Source organism: Schistocerca gregaria, chromosome 3 (assembly GCF_023897955.1).
Source record: "Schistocerca gregaria isolate iqSchGreg1 chromosome 3, iqSchGreg1.2, whole genome shotgun sequence".
Classification (NCBI taxonomy): domain Eukaryota; kingdom Metazoa; phylum Arthropoda; class Insecta; order Orthoptera; family Acrididae; genus Schistocerca; species Schistocerca gregaria.
In genome coordinates, this window is record NC_064922.1 from 370,140,758 (window position 1) to 370,168,532 (window position 27,775).

General features: G+C 41.0%; 1 protein-coding gene across 1 annotated transcript; it reads right to left on the minus strand.

The window, feature by feature from the left end:
* LOC126355376 (cytochrome b5 domain-containing protein 1) lies at positions 1-27,775 on the minus strand. The gene is made up of 3 exons (XM_050005671.1): positions 27,575-27,775; positions 20,552-20,770; positions 1-243 (listed from the first exon to the last, which is right to left on the minus strand). The coding sequence occupies exons 1-3, from the start codon at positions 27,773-27,775 to the stop codon at positions 13-15; spliced, it is 651 nt and encodes a 216-aa protein (XP_049861628.1). The 3' UTR covers positions 1-12.

Genomic DNA, 27,775 nt, shown 5'->3' on the forward strand with positions numbered 1-27,775 from the left:
GCTGCGCATAATTCATGCTACAGTTAGGTCGTCATTGAAGTACATTGCAAGCGCTGGAATAAAGTAGTTTTCGTCCAATCCCACACTGAGGTAGCGATCTCTCTCATCAGGAATGCCATTGTCGTGCAGGGTCTTGTTGAAGTCCAACACGCGACCCTCAAATTTGTAGGTGTAGCTGAACCCATGTGTGTTAAACGGAAGAGCGCGTTCCACTATTCGCTTCAGCTTATCTTCACAGCAAACCTGTCGACATAAAACACAAGTCCTGTTACTGAATTGCCATAGCAGCCACTAAAACACTGCAACATTGCAAAAGTAAAACCGGTAGAATTATTTCAAGTGCCCCACTCTAATATTCGGCCACCCTGTTGAGTCAAGTGTTCTTTTGAATTTTTGATAAAATAAACACAGGAAGGACACAACGAGATGAGGAAAGAGCATTAAAAAATATGTTTCACTTACGACATAAACAGCATCTGCGATGTTGTACGGGACAGCCAATAGTTGCTGAACAGTTCAAAGAAAACTTCAGTCTCATTACAAATAGATATCCCACTCATACAATTATAGTCAGTGATGAATTCAATCTACCCTCGATATGTTGGAAAAATTATACGTTTCAAGCCGGCAGCGGGCATAAAGCATCATCCGAAATTGTACTGAATGCTTTCTCAGAAAATTATTTTGGATAATTAGTTCATGAGCCCACTCGAAGCTTAAATAAATGCTAAAGCATACTTGACCTCTTAGTAACAAATAACCCTGGACAAATACAGAGTATCGTGACGAATACAGGGATTAGCGACCACAAGGCAGTTGCTGCTAGGCTGAATACTGTAACACCTACAACCATCAAAAAGAAACGCAAAGCACATCTATTTTAAAAAAAAGGTGATAAAAATGTTCTTAACCCCTTTTTAAGAAACAGTCTTCACTCCTTCCGATCTGATCATGTAAGCGTAGAAAAGATGTGGAATGATTTCAGAGGGATAGTGTCGACGGCAATTGAGAGATATATACCGGTACCACATAAAGTAATAGATGATGGTACTGATCCCCCATGGTACACAAAACGTGTCAGATCGCTACTGCAGATGCAACGAAAAAAGCATGCCAAATTTAAAAGAACGCAAAATCCCCCAGATTGGAAAATTTCTGCAGAAATTTGAAATATAGAGCGTGCTTCAATGCGAGGTGCTTTTAATAATTACCACAACGAAACTCCGTCTCGGAATCTGGCAGAAAATCCAAATAGATTCTGGACATATATAAAGCACACCAGTGGCAAGACGCAATCAATACCTTTAATGCGCGATAACAACGGTGAAGTCACTGATGACAGTTATGAAACACGGTTTTCCGAAACTCCTGCACCAAAGAAGACGAAGTAAATATTCCTGAATTCCAATCAAGAACAACTGCCAAGATGAAAAACATACAAGTGTAGCAAAGCAGCTTAAATCACTTAATAAAGGCAAGGCCTCCGGTCTAGATTCTATACCAGTCAGGTTCGTTTCAGAGTATGCTCATACAATAGCTCCATATTTAGCAATTAAATACAATCGCTCGCTCACAGAAAGATCCATACCTAAAGACTGGAAAATTGGTCAAGTCACACCAACATCCAAAAAGGGGAGTGGCAGTAATTCGCTAAATTAGAGGTTCAAAAATAGCTCTGAGCACTATGGGGCTTAACATCTGTGGTCATCAGTCCCTTAGAACTTAGAACTACTTAAACCTAACTAACCTAAGGACATCACACACATCCATGCCCGAGGCAGGATTCGAACCTGCGACTGTAGCGGTCACGCGGTTCCAGACAGAAGTGCCTAGAAACGCACGGCCACACCGGCCGGCGCTAAATTAAAGGCCCATACCACTAACGTCGATTAGCAGTAGGGTTTTGGAACATATACTGTGTTCGAACATTGTGACGTACCTCGAAGAGAGCGACTTATTGACACATAGCACAGATTCAGAAAATATCGTTATTGTGAAACACAACTAGCTCTTTATACTCATGAAGTAATGCGTGCTATCGACAGGGGATGTCAAATTGATTCCACATTTTTAGGTTTCCAGAAGGCTTTTGACACCGTTCCTAACAAGCGTCTTCTAATCAAACTACATGCCTATGGAATATCGCCTCAGTTGTATGACTGGTTTCATGGTTTCCTGTCAGAAAGGTCATAATCCATAGTAATAGACGGAAAGTATAAATGTAGGTGTAGATGTAGATGAAAATCATCGAGTAAAACAGAAGTAATTTCCGGCGTTCCGCAAGGAAGTGTTGTAGGCTCTCCGTTGTTCGTGATCTATATTACCGACGTAGGAGACAGCCTGGGTAGCTGTCTTAGATTGTTTGAGATGATGCTGTCATTTACCGTCCTGTAAAGTCACCAGATGACCAAAACGAATTGCAAAATGATCTAGGTAAGATATCTGTATGGTGAAAAAAGTGGCAGTTGACCCTGAATAAAGAAAAGTATGAAGTTATTCACTTCAGTACTAAAAGAAATCTGCTAAATTTCCATTACGCGATAAGACACACAAAACTAAAGGCTGTGAATTGAACTAAATACTTAGGGATTACAATTACAAATAACCTAACTTGGAACGATCGTACAGATAATGTTGTGGGTCGCTGGCAGAATACTTAGAAGGTGCAACAGATCTACTAAAGAGACTGCTTACAGTACACTTGTCCGGCCTATTCTGGAGTATTGCTGTGCGATGTGGGATCCGCATCAGGTTGGGGCTAACGGATGACATCGAAAAAGTTCAAAAAAGGGCATCTCGTTTTGTATTATCGTGAAACAGGGGAGATAGTCACAGACATGATACGTGAAATGGAGTGGCGATTATTAAAACAAAGGCGTTTTTCGTTTCGATGGGATCTTCTTATGAAATTTCAATCACCTGTTTTCCCCTCCGATTGCTAAAACATTTTTTTGGCACCCCCCTACATAAGGAGAATTGATCATCACGATAAAATAAGAGAAATCAGGGCTCTCACAGAAAAATGCTCGTTTTTCCCGCGTGCCGTTCGAGAGTGGAACGTTAGAGAGACAGCTTGAAGGTGATTCACTGAACCCTCTGCCAGGCAATTTATTGCGAATATCAGAGTAATCACGTAGATGTAGGTGAGATACCCCTACAGGCACATCCCGCTCACCGCATGGCGCTCACGGACAGTGTTGCATAGGGCGTATCCGTTTCAGCGGTTAAACTAGGCTTGGAAAGGTGTAGGCGAAAAAAAAACCATTGTGCCTTCTAGCACTTCAGACTGGCATGTACGAAGCATCGACTGACGGATTCAGACATTTGCTCTTTCAGCTGACCATTGCTATCCTTGAAAGATGGATAGGATTAAAATTTCTCCTGTAATGCCACAGGCGAAGTGGCGATCTGTGCACCTGCAATGAATGTCATGCAGGAAATACACAGAGATCTTTTCGATAGTTGGTAGTTTTCTGAAAAAATATTGCAGTATATCAGATGTTATGAAGTGGCGAGAAAAGATAGGTGCAATAAATCGTGTTTGCAGTAAATGCACACCACACTTCCGTATCCACGTCATTTAGAGACTCATTACAGTAACTGATGACTATTTGTAGAACTTCAGCGACGATTGCTCTGTGAGTCGAGGTACCTCCCTAAATGCAGCCATGCCTCATCACAGAAAAATGCATTTTATCCTCGACTACATCAGGTGCGCTACTGCCAAACAGGGTGTCCTGAGGTAATGGGGGTCCGCTTTCTCTGGCTCCCGGGTAGCACGTGGAACCCCTGTATACAGGGTGTTACAAAAAGGTACGCCCAAACTTTCAGGAAACATTCCTTACACACTAAGAAAGAAAATATTTTATGTGCACATGTGTCCGGAAACGTTTACTTTCCATGTTAGAGCTCATTTTATTACTTCTCTTAAAATCACATTAATCATGGAATGGAAACACACAGCAACAGAACGTACCAGCGTGACTTCAAACACTTTGTTCCAGGAAATGTTCAAAATGTCCTCCGTTAGCGAGGATACATGCATCCACCCTCCGTCGCATGGAATCCCTGATGCGCTGATGCAGCCCTGGAGAATGGCGTATTGTATCACAGCCGTCCAGAATACGAGCACGAAGAGTCTCTACATTTGGTACCGGGGTTGCGTAGACAAGAGCTTTCAAATGCCCCCAATGAAAGTCAAGAGGGCTGAGGTCAGGAAAGCGCGGAGGCCATGCAATTGGTCCGCCTCTACCAATCCATCAGTCACCGAATCTGTTGTTGAGAGGCGTAAGAACACTTCGACTGAAATGTACAGGAGCTCCATCGTGCATGAATCACATGTTGTGTCGTACTTGTAAAGGCACATGTTCTAGCAGCACAGGTAGAGTATCCCGTATGAAATCGTGATAACGTGCTCCATTGAGCGTAGGTGGAAGAACATGGGGCCCAATCAAGAGATCACCAACAATGCCTACCCAAATGTTCACAGAAAATCTGTGTTGATGACGTGATTGCACAATTGCGTGCGGATTCTCGTCAGCCCACACATGATGATTGTGAAAATTTACAATTTGATCACGTCGGAATGAAGCCTCATCCGTAAAGAGAACATTTACACTGAAATGAGGATTGACACATTGTTGGATGAACCATTCGCAGAAGTGTACCCGTGGAGGCCAATTAGCTGCTGATAGTGCCTGCACACGCTGTACATGGTACGGAAACAACTGATTCTCCCGTAGCACTCTCCATACAGTGACGTGGTCAACGTTACCTTGTACAGCAGCAGCTTCTCTGAAGCTGACATTAGGGTTATCGTCAACTGCACGAAGAATTGCCTCGTCCATTGCAGGTGTCCTCGTCGTTCTAGGTCTTCCCCAGTCGCGAGTCATAGGCTGGAATGTTCCGTGCTCCTAAGACGCCGATCAATTGCTTCGAACGTCTTCCTGTCGGGACACCTTCGTTCTGGAAATTTGTCTCGATACAAACGTACCGCGCCACAGCTATTGCCCCGTACTAACCCACACATCAAATGGGCATCTGCCAATTCCGCATTTGTAAACATTGCACTGACTACAAAACCACGTTCGTGATTAACACTAACCTGTTGATGCTACGTACTGATGTGCTTGATGCTAGTACTGTAGAGCAATGAGTCGCATGCCAACACAAGCACCGAAGTCAACATTACCTTCCTTCAATTGGGCCAACTGGCGGTGAATCGAAGAAGCACAGTACATACTGACGAAACTAACATGGAAATTAAGCGTTTCCGGACACATATCCTCATAACATCTTCTTTTTATTTGTGTGTGAGGAATGTTTCCTAAAAGTCTGGCCGTACCTTTTTGTAACACCCTGTATAATTTCATTTACTCAGAATTCCAAACACACAACTACAGATGAAATTTCCCTTCTCTTCGTTCAAATGGCGCCAAATCATACCGTTTTAATATTGGACCACGCAGGAAACGAGAGAAAAATGTAATCAAATGAAACTACAGTATATGTCTCGAGAGACCATTCTAAGTGTCAAATATGTATGATGTATACATACAGAGTGAAGCGACGAAGGAAAATTTATACCAAAGTTGGGATTCAAATCCGGGCTTTCTGCTCACTAGGCAGATGGGCTAACTATTACGTTACGCAGGGACAGTGGCTTTGCACAACTGCGCAGATAGCACGGCTCGTCCTCAGTCTGCATTCCAATACACGCCTCAGCCCATTTGGCTTAATGGAAATTCGGACTGAGGAGGGAGGCGTGCTGTCTTCATAGTTGTCCAAAGCCACTGTGCCTGGGTAACGGTATAGTTGCCCCATCTGCCTAGTTAGCAGGAGACCCGGATTCGAACCTCGGCATTGGTACAAATTTTCGTTTATTGCTTCACTCTGCATATATACCCACAGATGCCTGAGAGTTAAAATGGTATTTGGAACCATCTAGTCTCGCACCGATACCTGGGTTTCAGGTATGATCTCTCATTTCGTTTGATGCTGAGATGCTATTCAATGCAGTTACAGAGCTTCTGCAATGCCGTTCGAGTTTATGGGAACACAAAGTGGGTTGAGGCATGTGTGGGAATTTGGATTGAGGAGGGAATTGTGCTGGGAATATTGTGCAAAGCCATTGTGCCAGGGTTATGTAGTGGTTAGCGCATCTTCCTAGAGAGCAGGAGACCCAGGTTCGAATCTCAGACTTGGTATGAATTTTCACTTGTCGCTTCTGTCTGCATATACACACGTAATAAATGTTATGTAAGCCCTAATGTGAGTGCATTTAAACTTTCTGCTGAAATTGGAAAGTATGGGAACTTGGTGAAATCTGGAAAAACTGTACAGTCAGAGATCCAACATGTCAACAGCAAGAAGTCGAAGTTTGGTGGACAAGTGATACAGTGAACGACTGGAAGCTGAAAGGTTGCAGGACAGAATCCCGGTCGGACCACGTAGTATTTCACCTCTCAATGATGTGACAATTAGCCAGAAACGATGTGTAAACTATGGGCCCCCTTTTCCCCCAGTAGGATTACTGTGGCAGATTGGGGACAAACAAGCCCGCCGAAGTACCGTGTAATCGAAAGACTTGTAGCAAATCGTTGAGCCACACGAAATTACTAATGGTAGAAAGAAAAAAAATCCACTATCAGCAGGGTCACCGTAACGTAAAAGAGAGCGTCAATAACATCGTTGTTTATTTTGATTGATATTAGTGAACGCACACGCCCACGTAGGAATTGTTGGGCTCCGCAAGGTCTACATTGTAACGATCTCGAATGATGTGAATACGTTAAGTTTCCACATTAAACCTCACTGATTTCCAAATGCACTTATAAAAAAAGCTGTGACATATACATACTTGGGATTTGCATTATGCAAAGTAGGCCAAAAAATTTAGTACAAAAAATTAATACACTTCTACATGGGCACCTTTTGTAACCCGTAAAATGTCTACACAATACGCTGCCTCAATCCATGTGCGCACAAGCATGTCTGGAGTGATGGAGGCTACTGCATCCACAATTTTCCCGTGTGCGTCGCCAAGGTCGCGTACAGGCGAGATATACACACATTGTGTTTAACATAATCCCACATGAAGAAATCTGCTGTCTCACCACCGAAGACATTCAGTGTTCGAAAGCTTTATAGTTCTCTCTTGCCATTACAGACAATCCAAAAAATCGATCTTTTTTTGAAGGAAGTTATTTTGTCATTAGCTGAAAACTGGTGCCTGTTTTACTTGTAAGGACAGGTTTAATTCATTAATTTTTCCAAATAGAACTGCCAGAAAGCTAGACTGAACAGCAAAGTCCCACAATTAAAGCGCTTTAAATTTAGAAGAAATGTCAGTCATACAAGTTCGTAATTCAGCTCTCAGTTCGAATAATCTTCTAAAGATCTTACCCCGAGATAACCATCTAACCCCGGTGTTATGTCTGCTACCATAATCTCCACGCGATATTGAAAAATATCGGCACAGAAGAGGGCTTGATTTAACGCAATTCTTTACTGCTAGTGCTTGTCTGTACATGATACAATGGCTGTAACTACAGTTTGGCGCTTTACTTTTTGTTAGTGTACTACTCCTACCGTTTTACCTATCATTGTCTTGGCCCTTTCTGTACAAATATCGAAACGATCATTCCATTCGAGATGACTGATTTGAAAAAAAATTATTAATCGTGTTAGAAATTCCTTTTCTGGTGGTGTTAATTGACAACAATGTGCACATAAGCAAATCTTCTTCGCTTGAATGTTTTATATGGATATCGTACAATTAAGAGGGCCGTTCAGTAGCTAATACAACACGTTTTTTTTTTCTGAAAGCAGGTTGGTTTTATTCAAGATTGCACTACGCCATATTATTCCCCATTCTTCTGGCTACAACACTCTATTTTTCAACATATCTCTGTTGAACGCGGCAGCCTTACGCCTTCTTACTGGGAGAGTCTTTATGGTCGCACAGTACTATTCTATTGGTCGACACTGGAGCCAAAGTCTTGCTGCATCCAAGAAGTGTTTCTATCATTGGGCCAAACAGATGGAAGTCGGAAGGTGCGAGATCCATGTTGTAGGTTGGATGAGGAAGAACAGTCCAGCGAAATTTTGTGAGCTCCTCTCGGGTGTGCAGACTTTTATGAGACTTTTCGTTGTCGTGGAGAAGGAAAAGTTCTTTTGCATTTTTGTGGCGACGAACACGCTGAAGTCGTTTCTTCAATTTACTTGCGTTAGCACAATAAACTTCAGAGTTAATCGTTATACCATGAAGTAGGATCTAAAACAGAATAACCCCTTCAGGGTCCGAAAGACCATCGCCATGACTTTATAGGCTGAGAGTGCAGCTTTGAATTTTTTTCTTCTGAGGAGAGGTGGTATGGCGCCACTCCATGGACTACTGTTTTGTTTTCGTTTCGAAGTGGTGAACTCATGTTTCACCGCCTGTGACAATGATCGACAAAAAGTTGTCACAATCAGCTTTCGTATCATGCAGGTAATTCTGCACAGATTTCCTTTGTTGTTCTTTTTTTTTCTATTAGGCGGCGAGTAGCTCAGCAGGCATACACCTTTGAGTAAGCCGGCTGGTGGACGAGTATGTCATCATTACTAACAGAGACGTCCAGTTGTGCAACGAGGTGTTTATGATCCGTCGATCACCTCGAATAATAGTGACTGCACGTTCCAACACTGCAGGAGTCACAGCTGTGTGCGACCGGCAGGCACGGGGGAGACTGGTTTGCACGACCTTGCTGCGATGGTGACAGACGCCTCGCTCAACGACTCTCCTTGCTTTTGTTCACTGCCAGGTTCCCGTAGTCTTCCTGCAAGCGCCTATGAACATCTGCTACGCTCTGGTTTTCTGCCAAAAGAAAATGACAGCTGTCTGCTTGGAACGTACCTCTGCAAAAGAAGCCATTATGAAAGCTACGTATAGCACTGCCACCTATCGGAACTTCATTAAACTATAGGGGCTGAAGCAGGAATATTACACGGTGTTCCACAACAAATTCCGCATTTTTTCGACCAAAATTAGTAGAGCAAAGTATGTGTTGTATTAATTATTGAACATCCCTTGTATCAGCAAGATGACCAGGCAGAAACATCAGCTGACTCATTCATTTGGAAGCTGATTGTTGTGCTGAGGGCAACCAAGTAGTTCTTGTGCGAGACAGTTAATCCATTACTGGCCATTGTCCCTGTTTTGGGACTTATTTCTATGTAATCAATGGAGCTTTTAGCCTTTATTGTTGCACCTGTAGGTTCAACTAACATCTGTAATGCCTAAAAATGTAAAACAAATAACTTCTTTCCAAGTACTTCACGTCAGGAAAATTATAAACTTGCAGATTTTTTGTTCTCGCACTTGTCAGCACTGTATGTTTGCTGGTAGTTCCTGGACGGCAATGGGCTGTGATTTAGTTGTCTGGGCGTGTTTGTTATGAACATATGGATGTCCGTGTAAGATTAAGTATACTTCAGATTTTTTCAAGTAAGTGCAGTATCGATATATTTTATGCATCCCAATAATGGGACAATGACTTGTTACGCTATCATTTATTGTTGATGTGCCCTATTCTTTTATACACGTACTATACACAGAAGAATTGCATTTTACGTTCTTTACATCCGCTTTTTTTCATATTCTATTCGAATTTTACGATTCCAACAGGATAAAAACATGCCGAGTGGACTTACACTTGAAGACGTTCTAGCAGAACTAGAGATCCATCAAGAGAGTGACGATTAAGATGATGACGTAGAATTTTCGATTATTCCACCCGATGCAGATGTAATAACAGATGAAGAAGACATTGACGAAAAGATACTGAACAATGAGTGTGTTGTACAAGATGTAGCCGGTACTTTAGAGCTCATAACCAGCCGAGATGAAACCAATGCTACAGTTGTACCTCCAGAAGTCAAAAGCAGGAAAGCGTTAGGAGATGGAGCAGAAAGTGGTACGTTATCTACAAAAAAAATATAAATGTAAGTGGTATAAATGTCAACCAACGTACACAAACACTAGTGAACCAGGGAAGAGCAACGAACATTATGTTGCGGAATGTCTAGCAAATAAGACAGTGCCCCAGGTGTTTGAGGATTTTATTGAACAAAGCGAAATCTATGCTTGTCAACAGAACAAAATAAATTTTCTGCTAACCAAAGAAGAACTAAAATCATTTATTGGCTACTACTTCTGAGTGGTTATCACAAGCTTCCCCATGAGAATATGTACTGGAAACAGGCTCCTGATGTCGCTGTTCCTTTAGTCTTCAACTCCATGACAAGAAAAAGGTTTCGGGAAATAAGGAGATTCCTTCATCTCAACCACAACTCCAAAATAGACAGAAATGACAAGATGTACAAACTGAGGTTGTACTTCGAAATGCTGAAATAGGAATTTGGTAAATTTGGCGTATTTCATTCAGAACTCTCAACTGATGGAATGAAGGTATGTTATTATGGCAAACATTCAGCTAAAATGTTTCTGAGGGGAAAGCCTATCAAATTTAGATACAAAATTGGTGTCTTACAAGTTCCAATGGCTTTCTTTATAATTTTTCGCCAAACTGTGGCAAGACTGACAACAAACAGGAGCCTTTAGGTGCAAGGGTAATAAATGAACTAACCAGCATGATTCCAGAATCAGAGTATCCGAATTATAAGCTTTTCTTTGACAACTTTTTCACCAGTGTTGACACACTGATCACACTCTGAAAGAGTAAAATGAAAGCCACAGGAACAATAAGAGAGATCCGAACTAATGCATGTCCTTCAATTGAGTCGAAAAGAATGGCATAAGAAAAGGAACGAGGATTCTATGACTACATGGTTGACAAAGAGAACGAAATTATGGTTGTCAAATGAAGTGACAACAAACCAGTATGTGTAACGACAAATTACAGTACTATTACTCCTCTGAGTTCTACTGAAAGACACTCACGGGCAAAGAAAAAGGAAATATCTGTTACAATGCCACATCTCATTGAAGAATACAATGCCCATATGGGTGGCGTAGATCTACTGGACAAGCAGATATCACTTTATAGGACGAGGATAAGGTCAAAGAAATGGTGGTGACCATTATTCACACAAATGATAGATATCTGCGTAGTAAACACATGGCGTGCATACCAAATTGCTAACTCTAATGAGAAGCTCTCACTTTTGGATGTCCGACGGAGAAAAGTGATGTTATACCTATCAAAGAAAACAGGATCAGTACCAAAACGCAGAGGACCACAAGGAAGCAAAGTTATGGGAAGACAGGTGAGCACAGATGTACGATTAGATCCAGGAAATCATTTCATTGTGCCAAGTAAAACACAGAAGAGATGTGCTTACTGAAAGAAAAAAAAAATTTTTTATAGGTGCAATGTTGGTGTTCACGACAAGTGTTTTGCTTCATTTCATACGGAATAGACATTCAATAATATTAAAACATTCTTTATTTATTATTTGTGTTGTTTCTTGCAATATTATGCATGGAGAATAAGGTTGTGAATTTGGATAGCGCATTTGGCCAATGTTCCAAAAACGGGACGGTCTGTAGTTTTTGTTCTAATAAACTGAAAATTTTCAAAGCAACTTTTTATTCAATTAATCAATCAATGTAACGTATTTATGTATAAAAGTTTGCAAAAAATAATCCGATAGAGTTTTGGCCAGCAATGGGTTAATTCGACGAAAAACAGTGGTCTGAAAGTTGGGATATAGAAAGTAGCTTTCCACATTATTCAGCGAACATGTATTGTGTTATGTCTACCAAGATGGTTTTATTAAATTGTCAGCGGTGGCATGCGCATCGCCCATTTTAGAATCAACAAATCCGAGACTGATGCAAGATTCATCACATTTCCTTTTCGCCGTGCCGAATCTGACTGCGTGTTAATAATAGCAAACTCGAGTAAGAACTGTACCCTGTGCTGCATGGCGCGGATCTATAGGCAACACTAAAAACGGAGCTTCCATGAATTGCGTGAGGCGCTTAATGGGCGAGGCGATCGAGCCGAACCTCACCGCGTCTGATAGAATGGGATTGTCAGAATCAGTAAATAATGCCCATGAATATCTGAAAGTAGACTTTACAATTAGCTTCAGGTACATGAATATGTCACTCACTTCACCAAAAGAAATAACATCCATAATAAAATCTTTAAAAACAAAGCATTCTAGTGGTTATGACGAAATATCAGCAAAGTTAATTAAGGCATGTTCTTGTGAGTTTAGTACAATTCTAAGTTACTTGTGTAACCAGTCAATTATAACTGGGACATTTCCTGACTGGCTAAAATATGCAGATGTTAAGCCTCTATTCAAGAAAGGAGATAAAGATATACAATCAAACTATAGACCGATTTCACTTTTGCCAGCATTCTCGAAAACTTTAGAAAAGTAATGTATAGGCAGCTTCTCAATCATCTGACCACAAATAACATATTATCAAGAACACAGTTTGGATTTCTGAAGGGTTCTAATATCGAGAAGGCTATTTACACTTACAGTAAAAGTGTAATTAATTCATTAAATAACAATTTCTGTGATTGTCAAAGGCATTTTATTGTGTGAACCACAACATCCTTTTAAATAAATTGGAATTATATGGTGTCACGGGCGCTGCTGCAAAATGGTTCAAGTCATACCTCGCTAACAGGAAACAAAGGGTGTCAGTGCAAGGGACTAGTGAATTAAGTCATCAGTCATCATAAGAATGGGAAGAAATTATATGTGGTGTCCCACAAGCATCCATCTTAGGGCCATTGCTTTTTCTTGTGTACATTAATGATCTCGCATCAGTTACAGTGCCAGAAGCAAAGTTCGTTTTGTTTGTAGATGACGCAAGTATTGCAACAAATAGTATGTCGAGTGTAGTTCTAGAAAGATCTGCTAATGATATTTTCATGGATATTAATAAATGACTTAATGCCAATTCACTGACATTGAACTTCGAAAAGACTCACTGCATGCAATTCAGAACCTGAAAGAGGTTTCCACCCAGCATATGCATAAAGTACGAAGAAGAGCAGATAGAAGTGGTTGACAGTCTTAAATCCCTGGGATTACAACTTGATAATAAATTCTGTTGGGAGTAGCACACCACAGAACTGCAGAAATGCCTTAATAAATCTGTATTTGCAATTCGAGTGTTAGCTTACACAGCGATATAAAAATGAAAAAGCTTGCAAACTTTGCCTACTTTCATTCCATAATGTCATATGGTATAATATTTTTGGGTAACTCTTCAAGTCAAACAAAAGTTTTCAGAGTCAAAAAGCGTGTAATACGTATTATTTGTGGAGTACATTCACGGACGTCCTGTAGAAACCTCTTCAAAGAATTGGGTACACTAACTACTGCCTCTCAGTGTATTTACTCCTTAATGAAATTTGTCCTAAATAATATATCTCTTTTTCCAACAAACAGCTCAGTTCATACATACAATACCAGGAATAAAAATGATCTGCACAAGGACTTAAAAGCACTTACTTTAGTTCAAAAAGGAGTCCACTACTCAGGAATACTCACCTTCAATAATTTGCCAGCAAACATTAAAAATTTAGTTACAAATAATGATCAGTTTAAAAGGAGTCTGAAAGACTTACTAGTGGCCAACTCCTTCTACTCCACTGACGAATTTTTTAATAGAAACAAATGATGTATTGTATATATTCATACTATTAGTATTGTTATTTCAGCTTAAAAAAATGACATGTTCCACATCCACGAGGATCTCCTCATCACGGATCTATGGAACGAAAAACTAATCTAATCTAATCTAAACATGGGGGAAAGGAATGGCTCGGAAAATGTCACGTAATTTTTTTCCGCAAGAAACAGTGTAAAATTGCGAAAAAACTGGGTTAAACTGAGTAACACATGTTACTCCGTTAAAACATGGCCAAATCCTACACAGTAATATTAATCATGGTTATGCGAGCGCCACGAACTAGCACAGTAGCCTCAGCCGGCACCGACCAGCCAAACGTACGACTCGCCGAACGCCGCGGCGTAAACGAACAGACCCGACTTGTGTTTAGCCCCTAAATGGTTCGTTACTCGACGGCTCATTCAACGCTGTCACTCATTCAGAATGAGTTACCATGCCTGTTTTGTTCCATACGTGACAAGACAAGTCTACAGGACGAAGAAGTGCTGCCAGAAAGAAGTGACGAAGTTATGTAAAGCAATGAGGCAGATGTTCCGGAAAAAGGAAGACTTGGCGCTGCACGTTCAGTAAGAGATCAAACAGCTCCTCAGAAAAGCGGCGGAGAGAAATGCCTGGATTATTCTGGCATTCCTTAATAAGGTAGGCTAAACACCTTTCTTTCTACCGAGTTTCTGTATGTAAGCGACAGCGGTTTGGAGTGGCTAAATACGAGCAAGGCTGAAGGAGCAGATGATTTTGCTGATAATCAAATGGACAGTAGTCACTCTTTAGACCACACGAGTCCCCATGGACTCAATTAGAATGTATCCGCCAGACACCACACTTGCTAGGTGGTAGCCTTTAAATCGGCCGCGGTCCGTTAGTACACGTCGGACCAGCGTGTCGCTACTATCAGTGATTGCAGACCGAGCGCCGCCACACGGCAGGTCTAGTCTAGAGAGACTCCCTAACACTCGCCCAGTTGTACAGCCGACTTTGCTAGCGATGGTTCACTGGCTACATACGCTCTCATTTCCAGAGACGACAGTTTATCCAGCCATCAGCTATGTCATTTGCTACGACCTAGCAAGGCGCCATATTCAGTTACTAGAATGTATTCTGAACAGATAATATTGTGAATCATGTACCGTCAAGAGCGACGTTCATCATTAATGTATTAAAGTTAATTATGAAACTAATTACGTCCGCTTTCTGAATTCTAATTCCTTGTCATGTTCCAGACCTCACGTCAGTATAGTCCTTCCCTCCTCACGCCAGCTTGCGTGAGCTAAAACGCGTGCATTTCGGCCTCCTCTCGTAACGCGGTGTTGGCTCTTCTGCCAACACAACATATTCCTTTAAGAATTTTATTAGTTCCTTTTATTTGAGTATTTTAAAATTATATTTTCTCACAGTGATTCTAGATTACGTTCTGTCTTAAATACTAGTCTTAACAAGCATTAAATAAAAAGAATTAAGCAAACTGTGGTTTTTAAACAAATCCAACGCAACCAAGCACAGATTAACGTATTTACACTGAAAATACGCTTTTCGAAAAGTATCACGTGAGATAAGGGGTGAGGGAGGGACGAGACAAATCTACATCTACAACCATACTCCGCAAGCCACCTGACGGTGTGTGTGGCGGAGGGTACCCTGAGTACCTCTATCGGTTCTCACGACGTCTCACCAACGGCGGATGTGTGGTCGAAAAAACGCCAAAACCACTTCATAAACTCAACGGACGCTTTCTAAGCCAAATCATTACGACCACTGCCCACTTGAGGCTGGATGCCGCCTAGTAATTTTGCGACACGTGGCGAGTTGTGAATGGGTTGCAAATGGGGAAATCAACGGAGATAAGCGACTGTGGGTAGGGAGAGATTATAATAATGTAAGGCCAGTGGACGAGTATCTCGAAAACATCGAAGCTGGTCGAAGGTTCACGTGCTACTTTCGTGAGCATCTACAGAAACAAATAGGACAGTGAACCCACCACTAAGCGCTAAATGGCTGGACGTCCATGACTCTTCACAGAATGTAGGATTCGGAGGTCTGTCTGCTCTGTAAAGTAGAATAGATGTTGTTGTGTGGTATCCCTGCCGAAAGAGCATAATGCTGGTGCACGCACAAGTGTTTCGCAGCACAGCGTTCATTGTACAGTGTTGAACACGGAGCTTCATAACAGACCACCCCTAGGTGTTCACATGTTGACCCGACGACGTCGCCAACCGCGACTGCAGTGGGTACTGGACCATCGGCATTGGACCGTCGATCAATGCAAATGTGTCGGCTCTTTGGATAAATCACATTTTTGCCACACTAGATCAATGGTCGTCTCCACGAACGCCAGAGCACCACGGACACAGGGAAGTGGCAGCAACATGAGAAACATTCTCCTGTGCTTGCATGTAACTTGTGGTAATCGAGGACACGCTGACAGCTGCGAACCACCTGCATCCCTTCATACTTTATGTCTTCCCCGACACCGATGTCACCTTTCAGCAGCATAATTGTCCCTGCCTCGGAGCCAGAACCGTGCTACATTGGTTTGAGGAATATTAAAGTGAATTCACGTTTATGTCTCGCCGACCAAATTCGCCTGTTGTAAATCCTATGGAACCCATCTGGGTCGCTATTGGGCGCCATCGCCATACACATCTAATGCAATATACTTCCATAAATCTACCAATGAACTATCGGGTCCCTGATACGCAAAATCAGTGAAGTGTTTCGTTCCAAAGACTGACAAACAAAATATTACCTAAGTGGCCATAACGTTTGGCTCATCAGTGTATAGACCCCGGCAGTGAAGCATTGATAGCGAAGCGAAGAAATCCTTTAAGAAGTTTTGAGGTGTTTGTGGATGAGAGGGAGATGGAGATAGCATAGTGAAATATTCATGATGTGTGTGAATGAGATTATGCGCACCGAAAGACAGAAAGAGAGAGAGGCAGGGAGAAAGCGTCAAAATGGCTGCCTCATGCTTGTGTAGTGACGTGTAGTGAGTCGCTACGTGCCTACTTGTACAAACTACATTCTTTTGTTTGTAATTTTTGATCGTAACATTGTTGTAGATTTGTTATACTGCTTCACTGTAGTTAGGGCCTATATTTATAAGCGTTGTTTTCCTCAGTGTGTGACAAGACTTGATGTGGTTTGTTCTTTAGGTTGATATTATTTTGGCGGATACCTCGCAGAGGCCTTGTGTAGCCGTAGGGCTGCCATGAAATGTCTTATATATGTGGTGAAGGACCTTGTATGTATAGCGTCGGGGTAATGAAACTCTAACAAATGAATGAGATTGTGGGGTAAAGCGAAAGCCTGTGTGTGTGTGTGAGAGAGAGAGTGTGAGTGTGTGTGTGTGTGTGTGTGTGTGTGTGTGTGTATGTGTGTGTGTGTGTCGTTTCTGCCTTTCACTGTTGTCATCATTCTGAATTGTCACTCTAAAGAATACGGCAGCACTCGTACTCCCATATTTTTTCTTCGTAGAAAGTCTGTGGCTCATTTGGGCTCATACCAGTAGCTTTGTTGATAATAGAAGCTACCTCTGAAACACAGAAAAAAAACAGTTTTCGTCAGATCTTATCAACCTGATAATGAACCTATCTACAAAATAAGCACCGTTGTATGTAACTGAAAGAAAATCAAGTGGATTTTCTACAGTCGCAAACTGATGACCTGTGGCTCAACGAATATCTTTGGAGTAAGCTGGACCATCTGTCGTGCGCGAAATTATTATTTCAAAAATATGGAAACAGTTATTCAACAGTCATCAAGAAGACTGGCATATAGTTCCTGTTACAACTTGGGAAATTCAGTGAAGCCCTTTTCCGATGGCTGAAGCTAACTAGTAGCTACATCTCTTTGGAACTAACAGGTATGGGTGTCTAGTAGAGTTGTGGCGATTCGTGAATGAGTTGTTCATTTGAACGACCCTAAATAAGGAATCGTAAAAATCGAATCGTGATACGGACGAGTAGTCGTTCAAAAGAATCGGAAGAACGATTGCGTGTTTCCGAATCGTGACGATTCCAACTTCCAACGATTCATCGATTCTTAGTACGCTATTCTTCGAAGGCAACTTCCGAATCATGCCGAATGATTACGACCGCCAGATGACAGTCAAGTGGAGGATGCGTGTGAACAAAGGAAGCTCAGAACAAACAAACGAAGTTAGTGGGCCGTAATATTACTCGTGAAAACCAAGCTGATAAGTGGCGGTGGCTGACGGGAACGAGCGTAAAGGCATTTCCCATTTACTATCGCTACCATCAGCCACCGCGCCGACGTCAGCTGAGTTTGCAAGAGTAATAGACAAACTAGTGATGACAGCAACGATATGCACCGAGTACACAGCTCTCGACACACACGATTAAAATCAAGAAATCCAAGTATGATGAATAAATACATACCTCTTATTTGTTGCAGATGCAATTCAAAACATACACACCTTCTTTACACTCGAGCAATAGCACTTGGATTATGTATTATATTTCGCATATCTCGAAAACGGCCCTGACGATTTGGATGAAATTTTGTATTTAGACTGGTTTTTGCTTTTTGAGTTAATCTACATAGTTCCATTCTTTCGTAAAAAGTCAGGTGTCTTTCCTTACAGCACGCGATTTTACACAAAACAATTTTTTAAATAAAAAGGCGAATTTCGTGTTTCTTGGGAACGGCTTTAACAGTTTGGATAAAATTTTATATTTAGATACGGATTTTGATTTTTAAGTTTATCTATATTGGTGCGTTTCCTAAAAAAAATTCATTTTTACACAATAATTATTTAATATCGCAATGTCGTAAATCTTTGTTACTACTGGATGTTACAGCAGAGGTGCATCAAAAATTTTGTGAGATGGCGGTATAACATTATCTGCAACTTACCGTACATCCAATAGTAACAATCATCCTAGATATGTTTTAGGTTAGACATGGTTTCCTCTGATCGCTGGTATTTCGGAAATGAAAATTTATATTGAGTTAACTGTTTGCTTTCAACTTTATTTGAATAAGTAACTTCTCTCACAAAATAAGATTTTACAAAAAGAAACAGAGCTAAGCTCGGTCTTCCACACATTATGGCAATAACAAGAGTAATATGCACATTACAGCATTAGATTACTGATTACTTGCATAACTGTATCAAAGTTTCTTGTTTAAACACAGTTCAAAGCAAGTATTGCCACAAACATATACAGTTCAGGATAAGTTCGCGAAAAAGTTCTACATACACACACAGATACACAGTTTATAAATTATAATTCAAAAACATTATCTTTCTTAATTTCCTCGATGTTAGACGTCGTCGTAAGTCTGTAAGAGTATTTCCAGCCCTTGAAAAAACACGCTCACATGGAACTGAGCTTCCCACCACACACAAGCGTCTTAACATTAGCTGGTACAGTCTCGGGTAATATATCTTATGTTCACTCCACCATCTAAAAGCAAAATATCTATGCTTTGTATTTAAAAGAAATGAAAGTTAAGCTAAATTTGCTGTGTGGAAGGGCTGTCAGCTGCGTTATGAATTACAAGGGTGATGTGCACTTGGAAAGACATCTTAGCACAGAAAAACATAGGATGATATGAGTCAAACCACGTCTGCCTCACTGCTAGATTTTGTTACTATAAAACAGACGTATGTAGTTAGATACGTTCAAGCCACTCAATGAAAATGGCATACCACGTAATTTCGCTCAAGCTTTCGCACAAATCGACTCCTCTTTCCTGGCATACTGAAATGAAACAATAGATGCAATCAAATCAAACGTGACTTTTCATCAATTAAGGCATTACATCTATAAATCGAGAATCACACTTGCAACGTCATATGCATGTTTATTCATAAATAAACTATTTCTGGCATATCTTATCATGACAGTTCGATTCTAACCCCATTGACAATTTCAGACATGTCCTGCCATCTGTGAGTAAGATTTAGAACTTTTTGCATTCCGTAAGAATCGTGCCATTGCAGATTAGAATGAATCGTAAAAGAATCGTGAACGAATCGGACGAATCGATTCGCAATGTGAGATTGAATCGTAGGAATCGAATCGGGAAAAAGACTCGTGTTGCCCAACTCTAGTGTCTAGAGGCTTTTAACGGTACACCGAAGGTCATAACATCTGTACTTAATACCCTATAATAACACGACAGTGTGAAAATATGTTGACTGAGGGCGGAGGCAAATGACAACAGTGACACCATGTTTTATACAGTTAAGAAGGAGCAGTAAAAATCTCCATTTGTCAACGAGTACCACCATCCAAAACTAAAGGCAACAATTATATGGGTATGAGCTATACAGTTTCAAAATGAACAAATGTGTGAATTTAGGTAGTATGGGCATTTTAACTGGCAATACTATTTAAATGTGAGTGTTTAATTAAAGTTCTCAAGTCAGTGGTAGTAGATACTTCGGAAGGACGAAGGAAATCACATATTCTCGTCTCTCCACAGACTACTCAACAGTATCACAGCATAATATTACGTAACACATGGTTTTTCTTCTGAGTCATTTAAAGAAGTACGAGGGACTAAGCAGTAATTCTTATTGTTCTGTTAGACTAAATTTATCCAATTTGTTCTCTAAGTTGGATGTAAGAGAAGCTCTCAGAAATGAGAAAAAAGATTCAACAAAAGATAGTGTACTCTGAAATCTCTGAGTAAAGCACGTCCTTCGTTATGTTTACCTACAACGCGAATGAAGAAAATTACGAGTATCGGTGACTCGTTTACGAATGTCAAATCACATCCTTCAGCATTTACTCTCACCACAGTTTAAAAATATAATTTTCCTTTAATTGTTTACTCAACACGTAATGAATCATATGTTTTTCAAAAAAAGTTGGATAATTTTATCCCTGTGACGTAATATCAATAGAATGCACTTACAGTAAGCGTGAACTGCTCCCCAGTGTTCATGTTACGTAGTCGAATAGGTCGTGCTCGCTTTGTGAGATTCCCCACGATAAGCTTCTTATCTTCCCACCATGGAGGGTGTGTTAGCTGCCTCCAGGCTGTAGTTGGTACTTGAGGTCCAATATGGGGTAGTGGACCATGTGGTGCATATGGTACAGAGACGTCCATTATTGGATGTATATAGTGCCTAATCTGCAAAACATTCCATTTATCAGCTTTGAAATATGGCATAAAATGAATAATATTAAACTATGGAACACCTCGAAAGAAAACCAGCAGATGATACAAAACTTACTGGCCAATCAGAGCAGGGAATGGCATGTGAATGACTCCCACTCATATGCATTAAACATTATGTAGGACGCAACATCTTGACCAAAGTAGGAAAAGAAATTCTTTCTGTTATCGAGCTACATCATTGATTATACTGTCTCTCTCTCTCTCTCTCTCTCTCTCTCTCTCTTCTCTCTCTCCCTCAAAAAACCAATATTATCGTTAAGTAGGAGTCGGTACCGTCTTTTTCAGTGTGTCTCGCTTCAATGTGGACAACAGTCACAGCTGATTATGAGCATGATCTTCGTAAGTGACCACAGCACCAAGAGTAAACTATCCAGCCTTACACTGAATGGATACCATGCGAGACGGTTCGGGAAGCCTTCAGGAAATTCAACAAACTACGCCCGAAGTTTATGCAGTGTGCTGCCCTCACGTCATTTCATTGCCCGAGCGGTGTCCTAACAACTAACAACATTATAGTCCTTCATACTCCGTAATGAATATAATGTCATTTCACAACTCTTTTCTTCTCATGGCTCTTGAAAGTGCTGCATATTACGCATATCCAGTAAAAAAATGTTAATTCAGTCTTGTGACCTTTCAAGACACACGAGCATCGGCGGAACCATAATTGTTTCCCCCTTCAGTATACTCTTAGGGAGGAAAACATCTTCTCGCATGTCTTAAATGGCTCAGGAAATATTTGACTCTGTACCACACACTGTAGTTGTTTAAGAACTTTTGCACTCTCCGCGCGCGCGCTCTTGTGTGTGTGTGTGTGTGTGTGTGTGTGTGAGAGAGAGAGAGAGAGAGAGAGAGAGAGAGAGAGAGAGAGAGTCCACGAGCCCACGAGTTTGTTGCCGTGCAGTGTAGTACAATCATAGTTCTGAACATCTTATGATAGCTAACTTGTCCAATAAGTGTAATGGACCGTAGATTCCTATCAAATTACAATAATATTCTACATTGTTATTAAGTGGTACATTTATTTCAGTGCAGTGTTCTGAATGAAGACACTTTCATGCTATTCACATACTGTATTTCGTTAACCATATTTCACCTGAGGTTTCATAGATCTAAGATTAATATTTCGTGACGATTTCTGTAAGTATGGCTCCCAGACAATACGAAAGGAATTATACTTACTCTCGCTAGTCTTTTGCATCATTCAAGTTGCTTCTCTCGCTACGTGCTTACATGAAGTGATCACTGGGTCTAGAGGAATGTTCGCTACTAACCGTCGGCTTTGACCTGCAACGTAATGGCTGCTGTGACGTCACGTTTTGGTGCTGTTTTGAATTGAATTTCTGTGTAGCCTTACATTCTATCGATCATAGTCTCGGAGGTTAATCCAAAAAGTAATCTGTTAATCTTTGCACGGGATTTGAAATTGCTTTTCAAAATATGAGGCAAGTGGGGGTCCAAGTTCTGCTCCTGATTTTTAAGATCTGAAAAAGAGTGAGAAAGAGGAACAACATATTTCTCACGTTCGTTTCACTGTTATGAGATTGGCTGATGAATTGAGGGAATCAATGAATGTCACCAGTTTCGCCAGACAGCACAAATTAATTGTTTGTAGCAACGATTTCCTATTTTCAACTTTTTGGATAAACACAGGAACAATTTGTTCATGTGGTGCCGTGCAAAAGATTTTGTGTGGGGATCTATTCGTTAGAGACATGGTTTGAGAAATCAAGACTTCCTATGAAAAGTATTTTACTACGTTCTTACATTTTCTATTTAAGATCTCCTGGTTGGCTTGCTGCTTATGAGACAGAAATAGGCCGCAAAACTGTTAGAGACTGGTTCTCATTTTTCCGGGAAGTTTGTGACGACATTGTTATGAGACGGGGCAAAACTGGTTGGGTTGGGTTGTTTTGGGGAAGGAGACCAGACAGCGAGGTCATCGGTCTCATCGGATTAGGGAAGGACGGGGAAGGAAGTCGGCCGTGCCCTTTGAAAGGAACCATCCCGGCATTTGCCTGGAGCGATTTAGAGAAATCACGGAAAACCTAAATCAGGATGGCCGGACGCGGGGTTGAACCGTCGTCCTACCGAATGCTAGTCCAGTGTTTAACCACTGCGCCACCTCGCTCGGTCGCAAAACTGGTGGACCGGGGGTTAAAGAAATTGACAAATCGCAGTTTGGCAAAAAAATAAATCGTAAGATAGGGCATGATATTTGTCGGACCATGGGTGTGGGGGAGGGGGGGCAGTTGTTTCGGGGAACCATTCTTCTCCAGACATTATTTTTAAGGCAATAAAGAAAGGGCAGCTTGTACAGTGTTTCAGTTAGTAAAAAGCTATATAGCAGATGGATCAATCATTATGTCAGATGGGTGGGCTAGTTATAAGGGATTAGACGAAATTGGGTAAATGGGTACATGCATTTGGTTGTGAATCATTGCCATGAATTTATGGAGAAAAATCAGGGGCATGTACAAACACAGTTGAAGAGTATTTAGGGGCAATAAAAAGTATTATTTGGCGAGGGAAAAAGAGGATTTGAGTACTACATCTACATCTACATCTACATGACTACTCTGCAATTCACATTTAAGTGCTTGGCAGAGGGTTCATCGAACTACATAGTCATTTAAATGGGTATGTCTCGAGGAAGAATGTTCCACAAAATCGATCATGTTTGAGGTTTTTATGGAGTGTGCGGAGGACGTATTTTCCAAAGAAAGAGAGTTAAGTTACTTTTTTCAAGTGGTGGTGCATTTCTGTTTTTTTATTTTAATGTTTGCAATTACTTTTGTTTGGTTAATTTTGTTTCTTGTTTGGTTTTGACGTATCAGGATTTTTAATAGTTCGCAGATAGCCTTAATTTCTTGGACGCCAACCTACTGGAGATATTAATTCGCTATTGGTAAGTACTGGTGCGTACACTATTACTGTAATTTTAATTTCTAGTCTAGTTTTGTCTAACAGTGACTTCCTGTGTCATGATTCTTGCATTGTGCTGATGTTGGCAATTGTTTGACGTTGTTGTTAGCGAATTTGTAGACAAAAATTGAGTACATGTAGAGCAAGAGGTGGAGAAAAAGAGAGACGCGTCTTTTGGAGAAGAAGTTCCGTATTTCCGAGAGAATGGTTACTTCGTGAGTCAATAGAACAGCCTCATGTTACGATAAAGATCTGATTTAGCCGGAGGTCTGTCTTACGATGGAATGTGATGATTTGAATGTGGGTTGGTAAAGCCAATGAATCTTACAGTGGAAACGGTATTTGTGGTGACACACTGATCAGTAACGTGACTTGAGATCTAGGTTCGGTTGGAATGCAACATTGTAGTTGTCAGTTGGCGAAGCCAACGAATCTTACAGCGGAAAAGCTTTCTATGGTGACAGACTGATCTGGACTGTAGCCTGAGGTCTAGGTGACGTTGGAACACAACATTTTGGCCAACGAAAAGAGGATAAGATTTCTGTGTTGACAGGCTGACCTGCATCGTAGCCTGAGGTCTATTTTAAGTTATAATTCAACAGTTTTCTCTTTAAAGCCAAGAAAACTACTCGTGGGAAGAGCCTCACCTGTAGTGTAGCGAGAGATCTGTGTTAAGTGTAATGCGCAAATTTTCTTGAGGTGTCGAAGGAAACGAATGCAAACACGAATGTTCGGTGCCTGGTTGATTTGTATCGTATGTCGCTATATATGATGCTCCTCGCAATATCCTACTTGTATTTACGACTTCGCCGAATATTTGATCTATGTAGTTCAATTTATCATCTGCGAATCAGTACTATTGTCATTGGCTGAATACATACTAACGTTCGTTGTGATGCTTGTTTGGCTTAGTTCCGAATATGATTCGATTTACAGGTAATTATTTATTTCGAATATTTCGGTGTTTCCGACTATAATATGAGCTACGTTTATTCAGGAAGCAAATGTGATTTCCGAGAATTATGGGAGCCACTATCAACTGTAGCAGACTTCGGAAAAGCAGCTGAGCCTGAAAGTGTACTTCTAGTTGAATTTCTTTGTGTGCTAGTTTTGACTCTTTCGTTTAGCAGCATGGTTTATTTCTGTTACATTGGCTGTATTTTGAGAAAATTAATCCGTATTTTTTATTTTGGTAATTTCTGGCGTTTTATTCTTTTTTAACAGATACCGGTATATACAGGGTGGTCCATTGATAGTGACCGGGCCAAATATCTCACGAAATAAGCGTCAAACGAAAAAACTACAAAGAACGAAACTTGTCTAGCTTAAATGGGGAAACCAGATGGCGCTATGGTTGGCCCGCTAGTTGGAGCTGCCATAGGTCAAACGGATATCAATTGCATTTGTTTTTAAATAGGAACCCCATTTTTATTACTTATTCGTGTAGTACGTAAAGAAATATGAACGCTTAGTCGGACCACTTATTTCGTTTTGGGATAGATGGCGCTGTAATAGTCACAAAAGTGTAAGTACGTGGTATCACGTAACATTCCGCCAGTGCAGACGGTATTTGCTTTGTGATACATTACCCATATTAAAATGGACCGTATACAAAAAAAATGGCTCTGAGCACTATGGGACTTAACATCTTAGGTCATCAGTCCCCTAGAACTTAGAACTACTTAAACCTAACTAACCTAAGGACATCACACAACACCTAGCCATCACGAGGCAGAGAAAATCCCTGACCCCGCCGGGAATCGGACCGTATACCAATTGTGGAAAAGGTCGATATCGTGTTGATGTATGGCTATTATGATCAAAATGCCCAACGGGCGTGTGCTATGTATGCTGCTCGGTATCCTGGATGACATCATCCCTTTGTCCGGACCGTTCGCCGTATAGTTACGTTATTTAAGGAAACAGGAAGTGTTCAGCCATATGGGAAATGTCAACCACGACCTGCAGCAAATGATGATGCCCAAGTAGGTGTTTTAGCTGCTGTTGTGGCTAATCTGCACTTCATTAGCAGACAAACTGCGCGAGAATTGGGAATCTCAAAAACGTCGGTGTTGAGAACGCTACATCAACGTCGACTGCACCCGTACCATATTACTAGGCGCCAGAAATTTCATGGCGACGACTTTGAACGTCGTGTACAGTTCTGCCACTAGGCACAAGAGAAATTACGGGACGATGACAGATTTTTTCACGCTTTCTATTTAGCGACGAAGCGTCATTCACTAATAGCGGTAACGCAAACAGGCATAAAATGCACTATTGGGCAACGGAAAATCCACGATGGCTGCGACAAGTGGAACATCAGCGACCTTGGCGGGTTAATGTATGGTGCGGCATTATGGGAGGAAGGATAATTGGCCCCCATTTTATCGATGGTAATCTAAATGGTGCAATGTATGCTGATTTCCTACGTAATGTTCTAGCGATGTTACTACAAGATATTTCACTGCATGACAGAATGGCGATGAAATTCCAACATGATGGACGTCCGGCACATAGCTAGCGAGCCGTTGAAGCGGTATTGAATAGCATATTTCATGACATGTGGATTGGTCGTCGAAGCACCATACCATGGCCCGCACATTCCCCGGATGTGACGTACCCGGATTTCTTACTGTGGGGAAAGAAGAAGGATATTTGCTATCGTGATCCACCGACAACGCCCGACAACATGCGTCAGCGCATTGTCAATGCATGTGAGAACATTACGGAAGCGAACTACTCGCTGTTGAGAGGAATGTTGTTACACCTATTGCCAAATGCATTGAGGTTGACGGACATCATTTTGAGCAATGTGGTATTTACAGGTAATCACGATGCAACAGCATGCGTTCTCAGAAATGATAAGTTCGCAAAGATACATGTATCACATTGGAACAACCGAAATAAAATGTTCAAACGTACCTACGTTCTGCATTTTCATTTAAAAAACTTACCTGTTACCAATTGTTCCTCTAAAATTGTGAACCATATGTTTGTGACTATTACAGCGCCATCTATCACAAAGCGAAAAAAGTGGTCCAACTAAAACATTCATATTTCTTTACGTATTACACGAATATGTAATAACAATGGGGATTTCTATTTTTTTTTTTTTTAACGCAGTTGGTTAGAGCACTTGCCCGCGAAAGGCAAAGGTCCCGAGTTCGAGTCTCGGTCGGGCACACAGTTTTAATCTGCCAGGAAGTTTCATATCAGCGCACACTCCGCTGCAGAGTGAAAATCTCATTCTGCAGTTGATATCCGTTTGACCTATGGCAGCGCCATCTAGCGGGCCAACCATAGCGCCATCTGGTTTCCCCCTTCAAGCTAGACAAGTATCGTTCTTTGTAGTTTTTTCGTTTGACGCTTATTTAGTGAGATATTTGGCCCGGTCACGATCAATGGAGCACCCTGTATGTGAAACAGTGGTTTTAAAAAATTAACAGCGTCGCAAAGCAAACAATATTATTTGAGTTGTGTATTTTCGAATACTTTTACCAGAATCAATTCTTTCCACTTCGTCCATCATAGTGGTAGAGTCTGTCTTTGCGACAGCGCCTACTCGATTTCTTTTTCGTTCTAAAAACTATTTCTTTCACTGCAATATTCGTAATCCGTAATGCTTGCTTTGCGACGTTGTTAATTTTTTTATTCACTGTTTCTGTCTGCTACATTGAAGGAATCCACACTGATATGATGCCATATTTGACATAATACTTACGACGTTTGTCGCCTGTTTTTTACGTCACTCGCCAAAGCCTACGACTCGTATCAAAGACTCCTCTTTATCCGTAGTTACTGTTGTGGTTACTGATGATGTCCACTTACCTGCCCTGTTTCCTTTTGAAACCAGTGGGATATATCTTTGCCGGCATTCGCCAAAATCGGTTTAATTATATCACTTCCCTCATACTGTTTGACCAGCGACGTTAGATCGTAAATTTTTCCCAAGAAAGACACCCATATGTCGTCTGGCGTGTTATGTACGCACACCTCTGAAGGAGTAAAATAAGGAAGCGATGACGACAT